The following is a 16,263-nucleotide window of genomic DNA, read 5'->3' on the forward strand; positions in this document are numbered from 1 at the left end:
TATATATATATATATATATATATATATATTAACAAAAGTTTAAGATAAAAAAAAAACCTTAAACTCATTAAATATGTTGGATGAATTTACATTTATTTACCTCATATATATATAGTATTTGATTATTTTAAAATAAGAAGTTAATAAATTGATAAAACAAATATTTGATAGTATAACTATTTATAAATAATTATAAATATACAAATAATATCAATAGTTTATTTGATTAAGAATAATTGGTATAGTTGAATTTATTATTTGAAGTGAATAGGTAGGAGTTTAATCCATACTTCTAAGATTATACTAATGAAATATTAACCGTAAGAGCAAGTGTAGTGTAAAACTCGTAAAGCTCGCATACATCCTATATATAAATCTCTGTTTCACTCTCTTCTCCTTCTACCCCTCTCTCTATCTATCTGCTTCACTCCAACCTTTATACATACAGGTTTCTCGACTCTTCCATTTTACCTTCAGATCAGATCTCATATTCCTCTCTATTCATTTTCTTACGCTTTTCTTTTAATTAATCACTCCTTATTTTTATTTCTATTTTTTTGTTTCTAGGAAACACGATCGAGCGCTTCTGAAACGGTTGCAGAATCTGCGATCCGGTGAGCCATGATGAATTCTAGAAGGTTAGTTCTAATTAATTAATTAATTCCCTTTCCAATTAAATCTATTATTTCAAATTCTGAAAAATCGTGTCGGTTGTTATTCAATTCGATTGCGGTAGAATTTGTTGTTTATTGCATGACGTTTCAGATCCGTGGATACTTCGTAGTACAAGGGTTTGGATTTTTCTTTATCGTGCTGATTTTTGTGAATTGTTGTTTGTGAAGCTTTGCTCTTATTTCACTTCTGAATCATTTTGTTTCCGTCTAAATTGGTGTTTTGTGGAATGAGGCCAATTGTAGATAGGTATAAGAATCCCAATTAATCATCAAGAATAGTTTAATACAGCTGTTTAATGACCCCTTGAATCTTCCAAGGAATAAGAATAACTTTGATCATCAAGAATAGTAATTTCTAGAGAAGAGGAGAAGGATAGAACAAAGGGGAATGAACTTTCTAGGGTTCAATAGTAATGTAATAATCAATTGAGTTTCATGGGAATGTGTTGTCTGTGTACTGACATCTAATAGAGACCATCATTTATTTGTTCATATCACACCATCAATTTCAAAATACCCTAACAAAATGGGGTGACGTGGCAAAATAGAGAACTTTCATTGGATATCATTGCATATTCTTTAAATCCTAATCAATGATAGGTAATAGAAAGAGTTAGGTAAAATATATGAGCAAGAAATGAAAACTAAACTATCCTCATTCCTAAAATAAAGTAAATGAATAAAACTTGTAAAATCGTAAAAGTCTATTATCTAACACTAATCAAGCCTTTGGGAGGACTGAGTTATCATTGGCATGTACATTTTCTTTTTCTTTCTGAACAAGTAAAATTTATTAATACCAGCTAATTAAATGATAAGGTATGCTAAGGTTAGACCAATAAAGTAACTACACCAGGATCCAACATTACAAATATCAGTCAGAAGAAAATTAGAGCAATGCTGCATCATAAACAGAGAGCACGCAGTTACTATATTATAAAGCAGTCGCATGAGCACACTCCCGAAGCACTTTGAACTTCATTGTCAAGACCCATGTAGATTCTTGTAATAAATATGAGGCAAGGTGTTTTATACCTCAATGCTCACTTCCTTGGATGTGTCATCACTCATCAATCATCATCTGCGGCGTTCAGTGTTTTATTCGTTTTAATTCAACCCTTCAGTTTTTCCTTGTCTATCCATGTCATTAAGGTTTATTTGATATCTATTTGTAAGTTTATTGTTTAGAAATGCTTAATGTATTTATCTTTTACCTTAGATATTAGAAATGCTGAGATAGACCTCTTTTTTCCTGTATTGTTTATCTTGATATTTTATACAACTATGGAGATGTATTACTCTGATAAGTATAAAAATGTTCAAATGTTGAGAAGTTAACAGTATTTTGCTTGTGTTTATTACCTGACAATTTTGGCTCTAACTATTTTCCAAATATAAATTATTATTTTTTGTTTCAGAGATACTCGTAACAATAGAGTTGCTCTTTTTGATGGTATTGAGGAGGGTGGCATCAGAGCATCATCTCTCTACTCCTCAGCTTCTTCCCATGAAATTGATGAACATGATAATGAACAAGCAATGGATGGATTGCAAGATCGAGTTAGTCTGCTGAAAAGAGTAAGTTCACTATTATTTGTAATATGCCCTAGATTCTCAACTTGATAACCTGCACATAAATAACTGACGTGCCTTGTAAATATTTCTTCATTTAGCATCAACTATTGGTAGGCATCACAATTTTTTCTTATAACTTTTCTCTTAAGGTCCTGTATTTTTATGGGAAGTAAAAGGTTAATTACTGCAGGAAATGCGTCGTTTTTGGTTTTTAAAATGGTAAAAACAATTGTACTAAACTTTGAAATATTATACACTGTCCATCTTAATATGAACCTGCGCATGTCAGCATCACATCTTCACTGTTTACCAGAAGAACTATTCATGATCTCATTTGCTAGTATTGTAGCTTTAGTTATCGCTTTGTTGAATACTGTAATTATAATATCTATTTGGTTCTTGAAACTCTTTTTTACTATACTATTTAAAGATCTTGGATGTGTGTATTTCTATCTCATAAAAGATGCATGTAAACAGTGTGCAATTTTGTGATGGTCTAAATTTTTTTCCTCTATCAACTAGAGATAAAGTTTTAATGGGTATGAGTGCAACAGTTGTCAGGTGATATAAACGAGGAGGTGGACAATCATAACCGCATGTTGGATCGTATGGTGTGTACTGTATTGCAATTATCGAAAGTATTTCATAGTAGCTCTGCTTTTTCCTTGTTCTGCTTTAACTATCTGCTGGTATTTATGTAGGGCGATGATATGGATTCTTCAAGGGGAATCCTCTCAGGAACTATGGACAAGTTCAAAATGGTATGTATAGTGATACTTCTGCTTTCCTTTAGTTCTATAATACGCTTTCTTAAGGAGCATATCCATTTAGTTTTTCTTAGCATGCACATGTGTTATCTTCTGCTTTCCTTTATTGTTTCGGAGAATGATAACAAATGGATGGGGGTAGAGTGGTGTCTTTCCTCTTGGAATAAAAAATATTTAATTTTCTGCGTATGATGTTTCAGGTATTCGAGACAAAATCCAGCCGAAGAATGTTCTCGCTTGTAGCATCCTTTGTTGTGATTTTTCTTATCATATACTATTTAACTAGGTAATTGGTCTTTCATTGAATCAGCTTGATGTTTGATTTGAAAGGAGGTCACTCGCTCTGTTACTGTAATTAATGTCACTACTTGAAAGATGTTTCGTTATGTTTGTATAAAGATTTTTACTTTTTAGTATAATTTTTCATCCCCTTTAAGCTATGTATACTTCCATACTATAATTTGGAGAGCTTTCATCTGTACTTTGATTGTGTCAATACTCATTTAGTCAATGAATGATAAGAACCCTTGGTGACAGCGTTGTTCAATTCGAACCATACAGATTTGGGCCTGAATTTTTATTCGAATCATAAATAAACTCCGGATACGCTTTCTGAAATTTCAGTCAACGACTAAACTTGTTTTGATTCAACGAATTTAAAATTTGATCCCTCACCCTGTCCAAAGAAATCTGAATGCTAAATAACTTTGTTTCTGGAACTTTATCCATTGTTTTGATTTTTTTTTCTCTCTAATCCTGACCCAAATTAACCTGACACATTGGTGATTAAAGGTTAAAATATAAGATACCATAACTGATCATGTTGGTTTTTTAAAATTTTTGGAACCCGGCAATTGACAGCCTTGATTTGTTGAGCGATTTAAGTTTTTTGCTTCATAGTCCATACTTTATGGAGAGTCTATTGATATGAGGTTGAAATGGTAACGAGATGTGAGATAGGACAACAGAAGCCAGAAGTTGATTATAGAGTTTGAAATGAAAAATTGTAACAATAACAGCTTAAGCAAAAAAAAGTTCAAGCTAGAATAGAATCTGCATTGAAAATTCTCTACGGAATAAACTTCTAATTATAATAATTATAGACATGTCTATCATAATATTAGAGCAAACATATTTTTGTAACTAAACATCCAAATGATTATACATGAACTTCATTGAATACGATAAATAAATACTTTTTTCAAAAACTATTTCATTCCACTCAACATAAACAAATAGTCCAAAGACAGTCTTAATCATGCTCCCTTCCTTAAATTAGCCAAGTGTATAGTTTACATTTTCGTAATGAAGTTCGTATTCCTTGTTTTTTCTTTTTGTCTAAGGCTCAAAACTAGCATGGTTTTGGCCAAACCCTGGATGTTGCTTCACCACGCCAGCGTTGCCAGTATGGTATACTAACCCTTAATTAAGCAGTCACGTCTTTTTCTAGTTGAGAAGCGAGTCTTCATCCTTGGATTCATATGTCTCGCAAACTTGTTGCTTCAAATTACAATAAGCCTTTTTTGTTCCATGCACTATTGTGTAGGTCCTTTTGTTGCATTTTCCCAAAAATTGGATGCGATCATCATCACAAAAATGGGTTAGGTTTTATTAAAAATATTTGCACCAGCCGGGAATCGAACCCGGGTCTGTACCGTGGCAGGGTACTATTCTACCACTAGACCACTGGTGCTCTTGTTACTTGAGGTCTATAATAATAATTTTATTCGCGTTTGTAATTATTTTGTATTCACATTTATGTAACAGTTACGTTTGGTAATGAACTTTTCATTGATATTAAGTGAAGTTTTCAATTATTACATACTGAATAACATAGTAGTTTCTAATGCTTATTATAAGCATAATTTAATTGACAATTTTGCATTGTTGGGTTGGAACTAGTGCAATACACGGTGTAGACTTAATACTAAATAAAGTTTAAAGTAAACATAATGGTGAAGCCTTTTATAAAATTTAATTTAACTTATATAAATTTTATTCTTCTAGTATTTTGAGATGCAAAATCTTTTACTATATTGGCATAATCAATTTAATTTAATATTTATTTTTCAATTAACAATTAAGTCAGACCATTTAATGTCCTAAGTATGATTTTATTAATTTTGAAAACATGTTTTACCAAATCAACGGTTACATGAATTGTCAACATTATTTATTTGAAAAAGAATTAAGGCTTCTTGTATATTTAATCAATAAATCTACCATTTTTTTCACTTGTATAATTTCACAAGTTTAATCCATTAATATATGAGTTGTGGTCATATTTTAATTAATGTTCAAAGTTAAAACAAAGATGGTGGAACTATAAATCCACTCAACATAAACAAATAGTCCAAAGACAGTCTTAATCATGCTCCCTTCCTTAAATTAGCCAAGTGTATAGTTTACATTTTCGTAATGAAGTTCGTATTCCTTGTTTTTTCTTTTTGTCTAAGGCTCAAAACTAGCATGGTTTTGGCCAAACCCTGGATGTTGCTTCACCACGCCAGCGTTGCCAGTATGGTATACTAACCCTTAATTAAGCAGTCACGTCTTTTTCTAGTTGAGAAGCGAGTCTTCATCCTTGGATTCATATGTCTCGCAAACTTGTTGCTTCAAATTACAATAAGCCTTTTTTGTTCCATGCACTATTGTGTAGGTCCTTTTGTTGCATTTTCCCAAAAATTGGATGCGATCATCATCACAAAAATGGGTTAGGTTTTATTAAAAATATTTGCACCAGCCGGGAATCGAACCCGGGTCTGTACCGTGGCAGGGTACTATTCTACCACTAGACCACTGGTGCTCTTGTTACTTGAGGTCTATAATAATAATTTTATTCGCGTTTGTAATTATTTTGTATTCACATTTATGTAACAGTTACGTTTGGTAATGAACTTTTCATTGATATTAAGTGAAGTTTTCAATTATTACATACTGAATAACATAGTAGTTTCTAATGCTTATTATAAGCATAATTTAATTGACAATTTTGCATTGTTGGGTTGGAACTAGTGCAATACACGGTGTAGACTTAATACTAAATAAAGTTTAAAGTAAACATAATGGTGAAGCCTTTTATAAAATTTAATTTAACTTATATAAATTTTATTCTTCTAGTATTTTGAGATGCAAAATCTTTTACTATATTGGCATAATCAATTTAATTTAATATTTATTTTTCAATTAACAATTAAGTCAGACCATTTAATGTCCTAAGTATGATTTTATTAATTTTGAAAACATGTTTTACCAAATCAACGGTTACATGAATTGTCAACATTATTTATTTGAAAAAGAATTAAGGCTTCTTGTATATTTAATCAATAAATCTATCATTTTTTTCACTTGTATAATTTCACAAGTTTAATCCATTAATATATGAGTTGTGGTCATATTTTAATTAATGTTCAAAGTTAAAACAAAGATGGTGGAACTATAAATGAATTAGGGAAAACTAAAATTATGAAAATTTCATGAATCTTCTTCATATGGATTGGGAAGTTAATATGGGGTGTGTTGAGGTTCCAAATTCCGTTGTAGTTTTCTTTTCTTTAGACTTGTCCCTCATTTGTCAAAAGTTAAATTTTTTTTGCATTGCTTTAGTAAACATAGAAACACACTCACATGTATCAACAGAAAATATAGTCGCATATATATATATTTTCTTTATCTCATAATAAATATATTTTTTTTTGCACGTTGCATATATGATAATTGAAATTCATCGATAGTTAATAAAGATAATTTGTTAAAAAATTTATTCTCTATTTCATTTATTATTTTTTCTTTATTTGAGTGAAATGTTTGAAAATCTTGTGATGATATGTTGGTTAATTTGCTTAATTATGTTGCTAGTTGACAACCACTAGTTGAAAAAATAACAGTTGAAAAAATTCTGTTAATTAGCAGAATAAAATAAAAGTTGAAAAAAAAGCTAATAATATCAATGATAATTGATAAATAAATTAATATGCATATGCATCACCGATCATCGTTAGTTATAACGATATTGCAGCGCATTTCTTGATATTGTTTAGAAATGCTTAAAAATGACTAGAGAAACAACAAGCTGCAAACAAATATGAGAAACAACAAAGATATACTTTCACATTCTTTCTTTGATGTACAGATTGAAGTATTTTATACTCCTTTTAAAACATTCATTAAGAATGATAGTTAAGTTTATTTTGAACTCTCCTGTAAAAAAAATAATACAAACTTACTCCTAATTATAATAGTTATCTCCTTGTAACATTAAGAAATTAATTTATAAGAATTTTTGTAGTAGTAACTTTTAATGTAGATACATTAAGAAATTAAAGTATCTTAAAAGAATTTTTGTAATAGTAACTTTGTAATAGTAATTTAAAAGATGTTTGTTTATATTTGATTCCAACAAATCTAGACACTTTTTGTTTATTATTAAGTTCAGAAGGAGAATACTTTAAACAATGTAATTTTTTAATAAGCAAAATTTCATTAATAAAGATACATTGGAGGAAAGAGAGCCAATATGCAAATTGTAAGCTCAAACTTCTACTAGACTAGAATACAATTACCTTAATCATCTTAGAACAAGAACACTAGCCAACTACACCATTAAACACAATATAATTGAGATGAAGCCATATACACTAGAATATAATCTTCATATTATGGCAATGGCTTTGGATTATATCCTTAGAGGTAGAGCTTTTTAAATTAATCGAGTTGGTTAATTTATTTTTTGCAAAGGCAATTTAACTTACTACAAAAAAAAAAAAACACCCATATATATAAACAACCTAATTTTCATTGAAACAAGTAAAAAAAGCATAAAAAAATTAAACAAGAGAGAGTAGCAAAAGAAACATTAATTCACATATCTATGTAAGAAATTCTGGGTTATAATAATATAGAACCCTAGCTAGTATATATATAAGGGTAGATATATTTCTGAAGGAAAAAAGTATATATTTTGAATAGCTTCCTCATAGAAACTATAGCTACCCTCCTTAATTTCTTCCTTGAACATATAAATCTTCCATAAAAAAAACATAGAAATCTATCTTACTTCTCAATATACAATTGCATGCCATGAGAATTAATATATAAAGGCCTAATAAAAAGCCTAGACATGCTAGCTTATATATAAAAGATAGAGAAATAAGTGCAATAAATATATGTTGCTATGGATAATGACCAAGTCTAAGCTCCAAATCCAAATCATCAACTTCATTGTTGTTTTCTATCTTGTCTTTATTTAATGGATTAGTGTATAAGCTCAAACCCTTCTTGCTCCAATCTTGTCCAAAAACCCTTTGATTTTCTACACACAACACCTCACTATATTGCACATGTGAAGGAAAATATAGTTGATGGTAATTAAGAGAATCTACCTCACCATGATGATATTGAGGAGAAGTAGTTGATGAAATTGAATTATAATAAGCCCCTCTTGGAATTGATGAATAAAATCCAAGATTTGCATAGCTATGATCATCAACTAATTTGCTTGAACTACTAGGAGGATGAGGGGTAAAATTGGGTTTTGTAGTATTACTCTTGTTATTATTGGCTCTATCTTTTCTATGTATGTTCATATGTCCTCCTAAAGCTTGTGCAGTTGTGAAACCTCTTTTGCAAAACACACACTCATAAGATCTACCGGTTCCAATATCATGATCATCTTCGTGGTTTCGCTCCGACGATCGATCGATGTTTTCGTCGCTTGAGCTCTTGGAAGAATCTTCTTGAAGGTAGCTGAATTCCATGGTGAATGAATTGAATTAAATTAAAAAAACTTTGTTGTTGGGATATATATGAAAGAAAGTATAGTAAGAGTAATTAATATAGAAAAGAGAAAGTGGAGAAGGTTTGAGGAAGAGACAAATGAAGGACATAGGCATTACCTAAAGATGTATGGTCAAGTGAATGTGTGGTGTAAAGTGGAAAAGTCTTAGAAGTTTGCTTACAGATTTATTCTGTTAGCCGGCTTTGGATTAATTCATATGTAACATTTTTTTGGTAGGATTAATTTTTTATTATCTTAATTAATTATTTCATTCTTTATATTAAATGTCATTTATTTGTCTTCCATTTGGACTCATGTGCTTTTCATCTAGCTAGCTAAAACACCTTTTATTTTATTTCAAAACATTCTAGCTAGTACTTCTCTATACCCGTACTAGCTAGCTAGCTATTGATTTCTTTTTATTTTTTTTTATTTTATTTTTGTAAACAATGTATAGATTAATATTTTTTTCTTTTCAAAAGCCAATAAAGACACTAAAATTAGAGCACTTGATTAGAGGCAAGCTCCATCTAATTAAGGTGAAGGATGTGTGATAAAATTGGATAATTTCTTTATCATCTTTATGAAGTGTATAACTTCTTTATATTTGTTGATCATGTGTTACTTACTGTTAGCCAATGTTTTAAATAATGGTCACTTTGATCGCGCGCTTTCGCATTAAAGATTTTACAATTAAAATTATTTACTCTATCATATTATAATGTACAATATTGATTGAAAAGTGAGAGGAGGTCATAATAATAAAAAAAGGTAAAGTAATGTTTAAATTTATTATAAAGAAAATATGTTTTTTATTCATCTAGATGAAAAAAAAGGGAATCTTGGATTTGTTTTAATTTGATGAATGTGGTTTTGTTGTGGGCGTCTGCGATTTTCTTTCACTTCATTAACACAGGACGATAATAATCACTACATATATTTTTTTGACACATTCGTTTTCTTTGGTTTATATATATATATACACGAGGAGATATGAAATTATATTTCAAGAGTTATACTTATTCAATAATATGTGTTGAAAAATATTTTTTAAAAGATTAAAAACTAATACCATATAGATTATATCTATAAATTTTGATATTAATTTCTAATAGTTTACTGTCTCATCAAGATGAGTTAAAATTAATGTTATGTACAATTACATTGTTGACGTTGATCATAATGAATATTGATAATAATAGAAGACGATTATAGAATAATGTCAAAATTTATAAATATGATATTAATTTTTAATTCAACAAACAATTTAAAAAAATATTTATCCGACACGATATTATTTAATGAGTGTAATTTTTAGTATAATTCTTTAGGTGTAATTTAGTCTCTCTTATATATTTATATTAAATAACAAAAATGCTTTTTGGCCAAAATGATTGACCACTTCCTTATGTTAATTATTTTAAGCAGACTGCAGTTTTGTATTATTTATAAAAAAAACCTAACCTGATTGCCTGGGAGCTGGAAACTGGAAGCAGGTGGAGTGGGTTGTTTCATGTTTTTTGGATTTCTCAGTACTACCATTTTCACAAATCATGCGTCTATTTATTTATTTATTTATTTATTTATTTCATTTTTACTTGAATGATTATGAACAGACTGTCAATTCAATCCTACAAAAATAAGTGTTGATACATTAATACTGTGAAGTTTAATTAATTGATTATAATAATTTTTCAAAAATATTTCACAAAATTAGTTCATCAAAGATATAAAAGGACAAAAAGTTAAAAAAAGAAAAGCCTAATTTGATGATTATTTTGATGAAAATATTATTGGGAGGGAGAACTATATGATGAGACTTTACCTTATTATAAAAAATGATGACACTATATTTTTAATGAAATTTGTTTGTTTAATTAGTATATATTTGTCCTCTAAAATAACTTGTTTAATGGTTTTAATTTATGTTTTCCACTATTCATCATTTGTGTAGCTCTTAAAATAAAAGATTTGTAAAATAATCATCATAGTGTGTTTGACCCTTCATCATTGTTTTGGTCCTAACTTGAGTTACAAGTGTTTGTTTGACGCATTATTTATAGTATTGGGGAGCTTACATAAAACATATACAAATAAAAACATTTTTGCAATAGTCCATACTTGTTGTGCAAAATTACATATGTATCATTAGGGCTATTTTTTTTTTTTTTTCTTTTTAATAAATAGAGCATTTTTCCTTTATTTTGATAGACTTTTTTGAAAGGCAAAAAAGGATAATATAATATAATAGAAGTTTAAGTGGTACTCAAATTCATTACAATTAAACACCACTACAAATAATTTAGCCAAAGAAAACCACAAAAACAAACTATCCACACTGCCATAAATAACTAACTAAGAATGTAGACAATACATGTACGGAGGCTCCAAAGAAAGCCACCACAAGCCACACAAAAGTCTACTATAAGAGTAGACATAAAGATTCATAAAAAGTATTCAAGAATCCCAAAGACTTACTTAATCAACCCTTAATTTATTTTAATGGATTGACTTTAGGAACCAAATGAGACTTAGGAGTGACCCTTGGAAGCCAATGGTAAGTTGAGTTTGCATCCGAATTTAATTATTTTACTGTTTTGATAATTTATAGATTATATTATGTGGATTTCTTTTGCTTCTAAGATGAGTAAGTGTAAGTAAATCCATAGTTAGAGATATAGTAGATCTTTTTATAATTATATGTTCCTCTTTTGTTTATAGTGGTCAAAGTGTAATTTGAAGGAAATTATAAGTTCTACTTAGGGTTAGTCAAAATTACACTATCTAGCTAATATGGAGTTGGTCTAAAGTTGGACATCATTATTTTTAATAAATTTTAGTAAAATATTAAATCTATTTCCTATTTTATATTATTATAAAATTTATTTTTTATTAAAAAGTAGTAAATATCTATTTTTAGACAATTTTTTTATGTATGTTAAAAGTTGTGAAACATTTCCTTTCACCCTAATTTTATGATTTAGGGTCAACTAACTCGGGAGTAATTTTTAAGGTATAGTTAATTATTTGAACTCATTAATTAAAAACATTAATGGAATCAAATGTAACTATTTGGTCAATGGTGCTCGGATTCCATATGACATATAGGTAAATTCACAAGAATAATTTTATACTTCTGATAGTGATCACCTTTAGATTTTAACTAGTATTTTTTATAATTAATTTGGCTGCATAAGGAAAGTAAAATTGTTGTTAAACACATTATATTATAAAATATATAACTACGGTGCCTTGTAATTCACATGACATGTGACCCTTAATTTTATTTATGAACAAATTAGCAAATGTAACCATCAATTAAAGATTTACAACCCCGACAATGGTCCGAAAGGATTACGTGCAAATTAAGACCCCTCAACAAGCTGGAAAAATTGAACTATGGTAATTAACTTATATAATTAATTTTAAATTTACATATATGTTTAATTTCTATTTGTGCAAAGAAATTATAAGTTGAATTTGTTTACCTCTTTAATTTTGCCTCTTGAGGGTCCAATTAATTACAACAAGTTGAAAAGGATGCCACAAAGAAAACTCCTAGGCATGACGCAGCATTGCTAACTTTGATAATTATGATCCTATGATGAAACAGATTCGAAAGTACAGGAAATTACTATATGCTATATGGATGATTTTCACCCACCACCATATAGCAAATATGCATTTGCATGGAAACATGTAGGAACCTTCGTGTTAGGACGTATAGAATGAAGAGAACATGGCTATTGCACTTGTCTTTAGGAATTAGTGGCACCACATTTATCGTATCTTTATGTTTATGTTTTTATCAAAATCAACATCATTAATTAAATGGTTAAAAAAATTACCCAAGCTATAGAGTTCCTCTAATTAGATACTAGTACTATGCCTTACTACGTACATTGTTTTGGCCTACACATCTTCAATTCATTGGGTAATAGTCTCCCTTGATGTTAGTAACAAATAAATAAACTCTACCCAATATATTGTCTAATTTTAATTATATATCCTCTATTTTATTTTGAGTTAAATAAATTTTTTATTTTTATAAATTTTAAAACTTTATTTTTATTTAATGAAAAAATAACATTTTTAATTCATATAAAATTATTTTGGAAGAAGTTTTACTCTTTGTCGTAATGTCAACATATATTTTTGAATATTTTTTTCCAGACCTATTTATAGCATTATAAAAAAATTGAAGTTAATATTTCATTACTTTTATCTTGGATTTATAACATTTTAAAAATTGATATTTAGTTCTTCTCAAGTTAAAAAATTATAAATCTTTGTGGAGAAACTTTTTAAAATATTATACACATGTTTGCAAAAAATTATTCAATTTTTTTGAAATTCTAAGACAATTAAAAATGTTTCATTGTAATATGACAACGAATATTTGCACAGTAATTTTGTAGGACCAAAACATGTAGTTTTTATTTTTGATTGATTAAAAATGAAATCTTAAAATTTTGTTAGGACTAAACTTATTTAACTTTTTATATTTTTTCATCAAAAATAAATTCCTCTATTTTATTTTAGAGTTAAATATGTTTTTAATCCTTATAAAATTTTGAGATTTCGTTTTTAGTCTCCATAAAAAAATGCATTTTTTAATTGAACAAAGTTTTTTTGCAAACAATTTTAATCTTTATTAGAAAAAAACACATTTAATTATTCTTGAATTTTTTAATTTTTGAGTAATTTTTTGCAAGGACGTTTAAAACATTATAAAAAGTTAAACATTTAGAATTTTTTAACTTAAGATGAATTAAATGTAAATTTTTAGGGTTTATCAACTTGAATCCATTTTTAAATCATTTCTTTGGGGTGAGAATGAGGAAGTGAGTAAGGTTCATTGGGTCAATTGGGAGAAGGTGTGTTTGACTTTAGAGAATGGTGGATTAGGAGTCTGAGATTTGATTTTTTTTTAATAAAGCTCTATTGGGTAAATGGCGTTGGAGGTTAAAAGCAGAGTCAGAGGGTCTTTGGGTTAAGGTGTTGATCAATAAATGTGGAGTGGAAGTTGAGGAATTTAGGGAGGGTAATTCGAGGGGGTTTGTGTGGTGGAATGATATTTTTGCGGGAATAGTTGGTATTGAAGAGGAATTGTTCAATAAAAAATGGTTTAAAATTATTCTGAATGGGAGTAATACTTTGTTTTGAAAGAATCCATAGTTGGTTGGTGGGGTCTTGCGTGAGAAATTTAGTAGGTTATTTCATTTGTCTTTGCAACAAGAGGAAAATGTAGAGGTTATGATAGAGATGTTGCGACAGGAGGGTATTCAAGGGGGGAGATGACGGAAGCAGTTGTTTGCATAGGATGAGGAATTAGTGGAGCAATGTAGGATTTTATTGGCTAACGTTCATTTGCAAATTAATGTATTTGATAAGTGGTCATGTAACAATACGCAGGGAGGATCATATTCGGTAAATGAGGCATATTATGTACTACGGAAGAGTTTGTCGCTAGTATCAACACACCTTCATTTCAAGACCTAGTGTGACATCCTTTTGTCCAAGCAAAAATATCATTATTTGTGTGGAGGTTGTTTCAAGATAGGTTTCCTACAAAGTAAAATTTGTTCCGTCGAGGAATCATTTCTATGGAAGATCAACAATGTATAGCAGGTTGTGGAGAAGTTGAAACAGTCAATCATTTGTTCTTTGTATGTCATCTTTTTGGATCCGTGTGGTATGGTGTTTTGAATTGGTTTGGACTATTTGGTGTATTTCATAAGGATGCAATCAACCACGCTAACCAATTTGATGGCATTTTTTTATGCGGTCGTGTAACGCGTCAAATAATTAATTTAGTTTGGTTTGCGGTGTTGTGGGTAATTTAGAAATCAAGAAATGAGGCGATTTTTCATTCGCATGTTTTGAATGCAAATCTTATTATTGAGCATGCCAAACTTTTAACATGGAGGTAGATCAAATTGCATGTAAAAGAATTTTGTTATGGGTATAACCAATGGTGCTCTCAACCCTTAGAGTGCATTGATATCGCTTGTGGTTAATTGTTTTACTTCTTGTATAAATAATTTAATTTGTATTTCTGTTTTATTTTGATCATACAGTAGAAACATTACAATTTTTTTTTTGTTCTAAGCACTTCTTGTGCTTAGAACGTTTCTTGAATATATATATATATATATATATATATATATATATATATATATATATATATATTTTTAAATATTATACGTCCTAGATAAAATTAATGAAAATATAAACTTAAAAATCAAATTTTAAATTTATTTTTTGTAGAGGAACATTGTACAAAATTATAACCATATCTAAAAAAAATCATTTAAAAATATACGTCGACATTCTAACATGTACTAAACTTATTTGCATAATTATTCTATAAGAAATAGAAAGTGGTAATTTTTTAAAGAAACTAAAATCAAAATTTTATAAAAATAAAAAATTTATTTATCTAATTATTTTATAGTCAAGGCGATATTACGTGTTTGAGAAATGTGGTATTGCATATTTGAATTTGCATATAAAATGTCTCCGTAGCTTTTCGTAAAAATACCACACCCCTTCTCTTTTTTGACAAATCTAAATATTTTCAAAGGAAACTAAAATCAAATAGATCAGTCGGTTACATTGGTTAAATTATAAATCGAACCTACATTCAATCCAAACAACTACTGGAATTATTTAACATAAAACCCAGGCCCCCAAAGGGCAACTAGGCCGCATTAGGCCTTAGACTTTAAATTTATATTTTTGATTTATCTAATATATTATTTTTTTAGTATTAAATTTTTTAGTCTTTATAGTATACATTCACTTTCTAATTTTAGTATTAATTAGTTTAATAAAAAATTACTCAATCATATATGTGAAATTGTGAATATATTTAATTTTTATTTGTATGTTTAATATTCGTCAAAAAATATAATTGTTTAATAGTGTAAAATAGTTTGACTTAAAAGGCGTCTTATTTTATTATGGTTAATTTTTATTGGGTCTATTTTAAAATTTTAGTTTAAGTTTCTAAATTTATTCAATCCACAATAAATCCAAGTACTAATTGGAAAACTAATTTTCAAATTTAAGATAACTGAGAAATCGACGCTTTAGATAGTTTTAAATGTTATATTGTGTTTTGATTTATTTTATAGGTAAAATTACGTATATAGTTATTTAAGTTTAACTCATTTCCTCCTTAGGATATTTAAGTTTATTTTATTCTAATTTGATTATTTAAGTTACATTTTGTTTGTACCGTTATTCATTTATCTCAATTTTTACAACCATTAATTCAATTGAAAACTTCTAATCATTTGAAATTCTTTCAAATGTTACAACAATATGTCCCTTACACATTATTCATTTAAAAATATTTATTAAATTTTATAAGTGGTCTATATTTCTTAATTTTCTTTATAACAATTTAAACACATATATAATCTTAAAAATAAGATATATCCACACAATCGATATATATATATAT

The 16,263-nt window shown here is 28.4% G+C and overlaps 2 protein-coding genes and 2 non-coding genes across 4 annotated transcripts; 1 reads left to right on the forward strand and 3 right to left on the reverse strand.

Moving 5' to 3' along the window:
- Positions 1-308: 308 nt before the first annotated feature.
- On the forward strand, positions 309-3,550 carry LOC101506507 (bet1-like SNARE 1-1). Its single transcript, XM_004495059.4, has 6 exons — positions 309-448; positions 568-638; positions 2,093-2,252; positions 2,804-2,860; positions 2,951-3,010; positions 3,217-3,550. Exons 2-6 carry the CDS (start codon positions 622-624, stop codon positions 3,304-3,306), a joined length of 384 nt encoding a protein of 127 aa, XP_004495116.1. The 5' UTR covers positions 309-448; positions 568-621; the 3' UTR covers positions 3,307-3,550.
- A 1,088-nt stretch (positions 3,551-4,638) lies between these two features.
- On the reverse strand, positions 4,639-4,709 carry TRNAG-GCC (transfer RNA glycine (anticodon GCC)). Its single transcript has one exon. It is a non-coding gene; the product is annotated as a tRNA-Gly (tRNA).
- A 1,042-nt stretch (positions 4,710-5,751) lies between these two features.
- Positions 5,752-5,822, reverse strand: TRNAG-GCC (transfer RNA glycine (anticodon GCC)). The gene has a single exon. It is a non-coding gene; the product is annotated as a tRNA-Gly (tRNA).
- Positions 5,823-7,857: 2,035 nt separating this feature from the next.
- On the reverse strand, positions 7,858-8,971 carry LOC101506837 (uncharacterized). Its single transcript, XM_004495060.4, has one exon. It carries the CDS (start codon positions 8,770-8,772, stop codon positions 8,188-8,190), a length of 585 nt encoding a protein of 194 aa, XP_004495117.1. The 5' UTR covers positions 8,773-8,971; the 3' UTR covers positions 7,858-8,187.
- Between the last annotated feature and the right edge of the window lie 7,292 nt (positions 8,972-16,263).

This window comes from Cicer arietinum, chromosome 4, assembly GCF_000331145.2.
Source record: "Cicer arietinum cultivar CDC Frontier isolate Library 1 chromosome 4, Cicar.CDCFrontier_v2.0, whole genome shotgun sequence".
Classification (NCBI taxonomy): domain Eukaryota; kingdom Viridiplantae; phylum Streptophyta; class Magnoliopsida; order Fabales; family Fabaceae; genus Cicer; species Cicer arietinum.

Excerpts from the sequence above, each read along its gene's own strand:
- LOC101506507 (XM_004495059.4), top strand. Across the intron at positions 2,253-2,803 it reads GAGTTAGTCTGCTGAAAAGA|TTGTCAGGTGATATAAACGA; the intron begins GTAAGTTCACTA and ends TGAGTGCAACAG. Across the intron at positions 2,861-2,950 it reads ACCGCATGTTGGATCGTATG|GGCGATGATATGGATTCTTC; the intron begins GTGTGTACTGTA and ends GTATTTATGTAG.
- LOC101506837 (XM_004495060.4), bottom strand. The coding sequence starts at position 8,772 with ATGGAATTCAGCTACCTTCAAGAAGATTCTTCCAAGAGCTCAAGCGAC.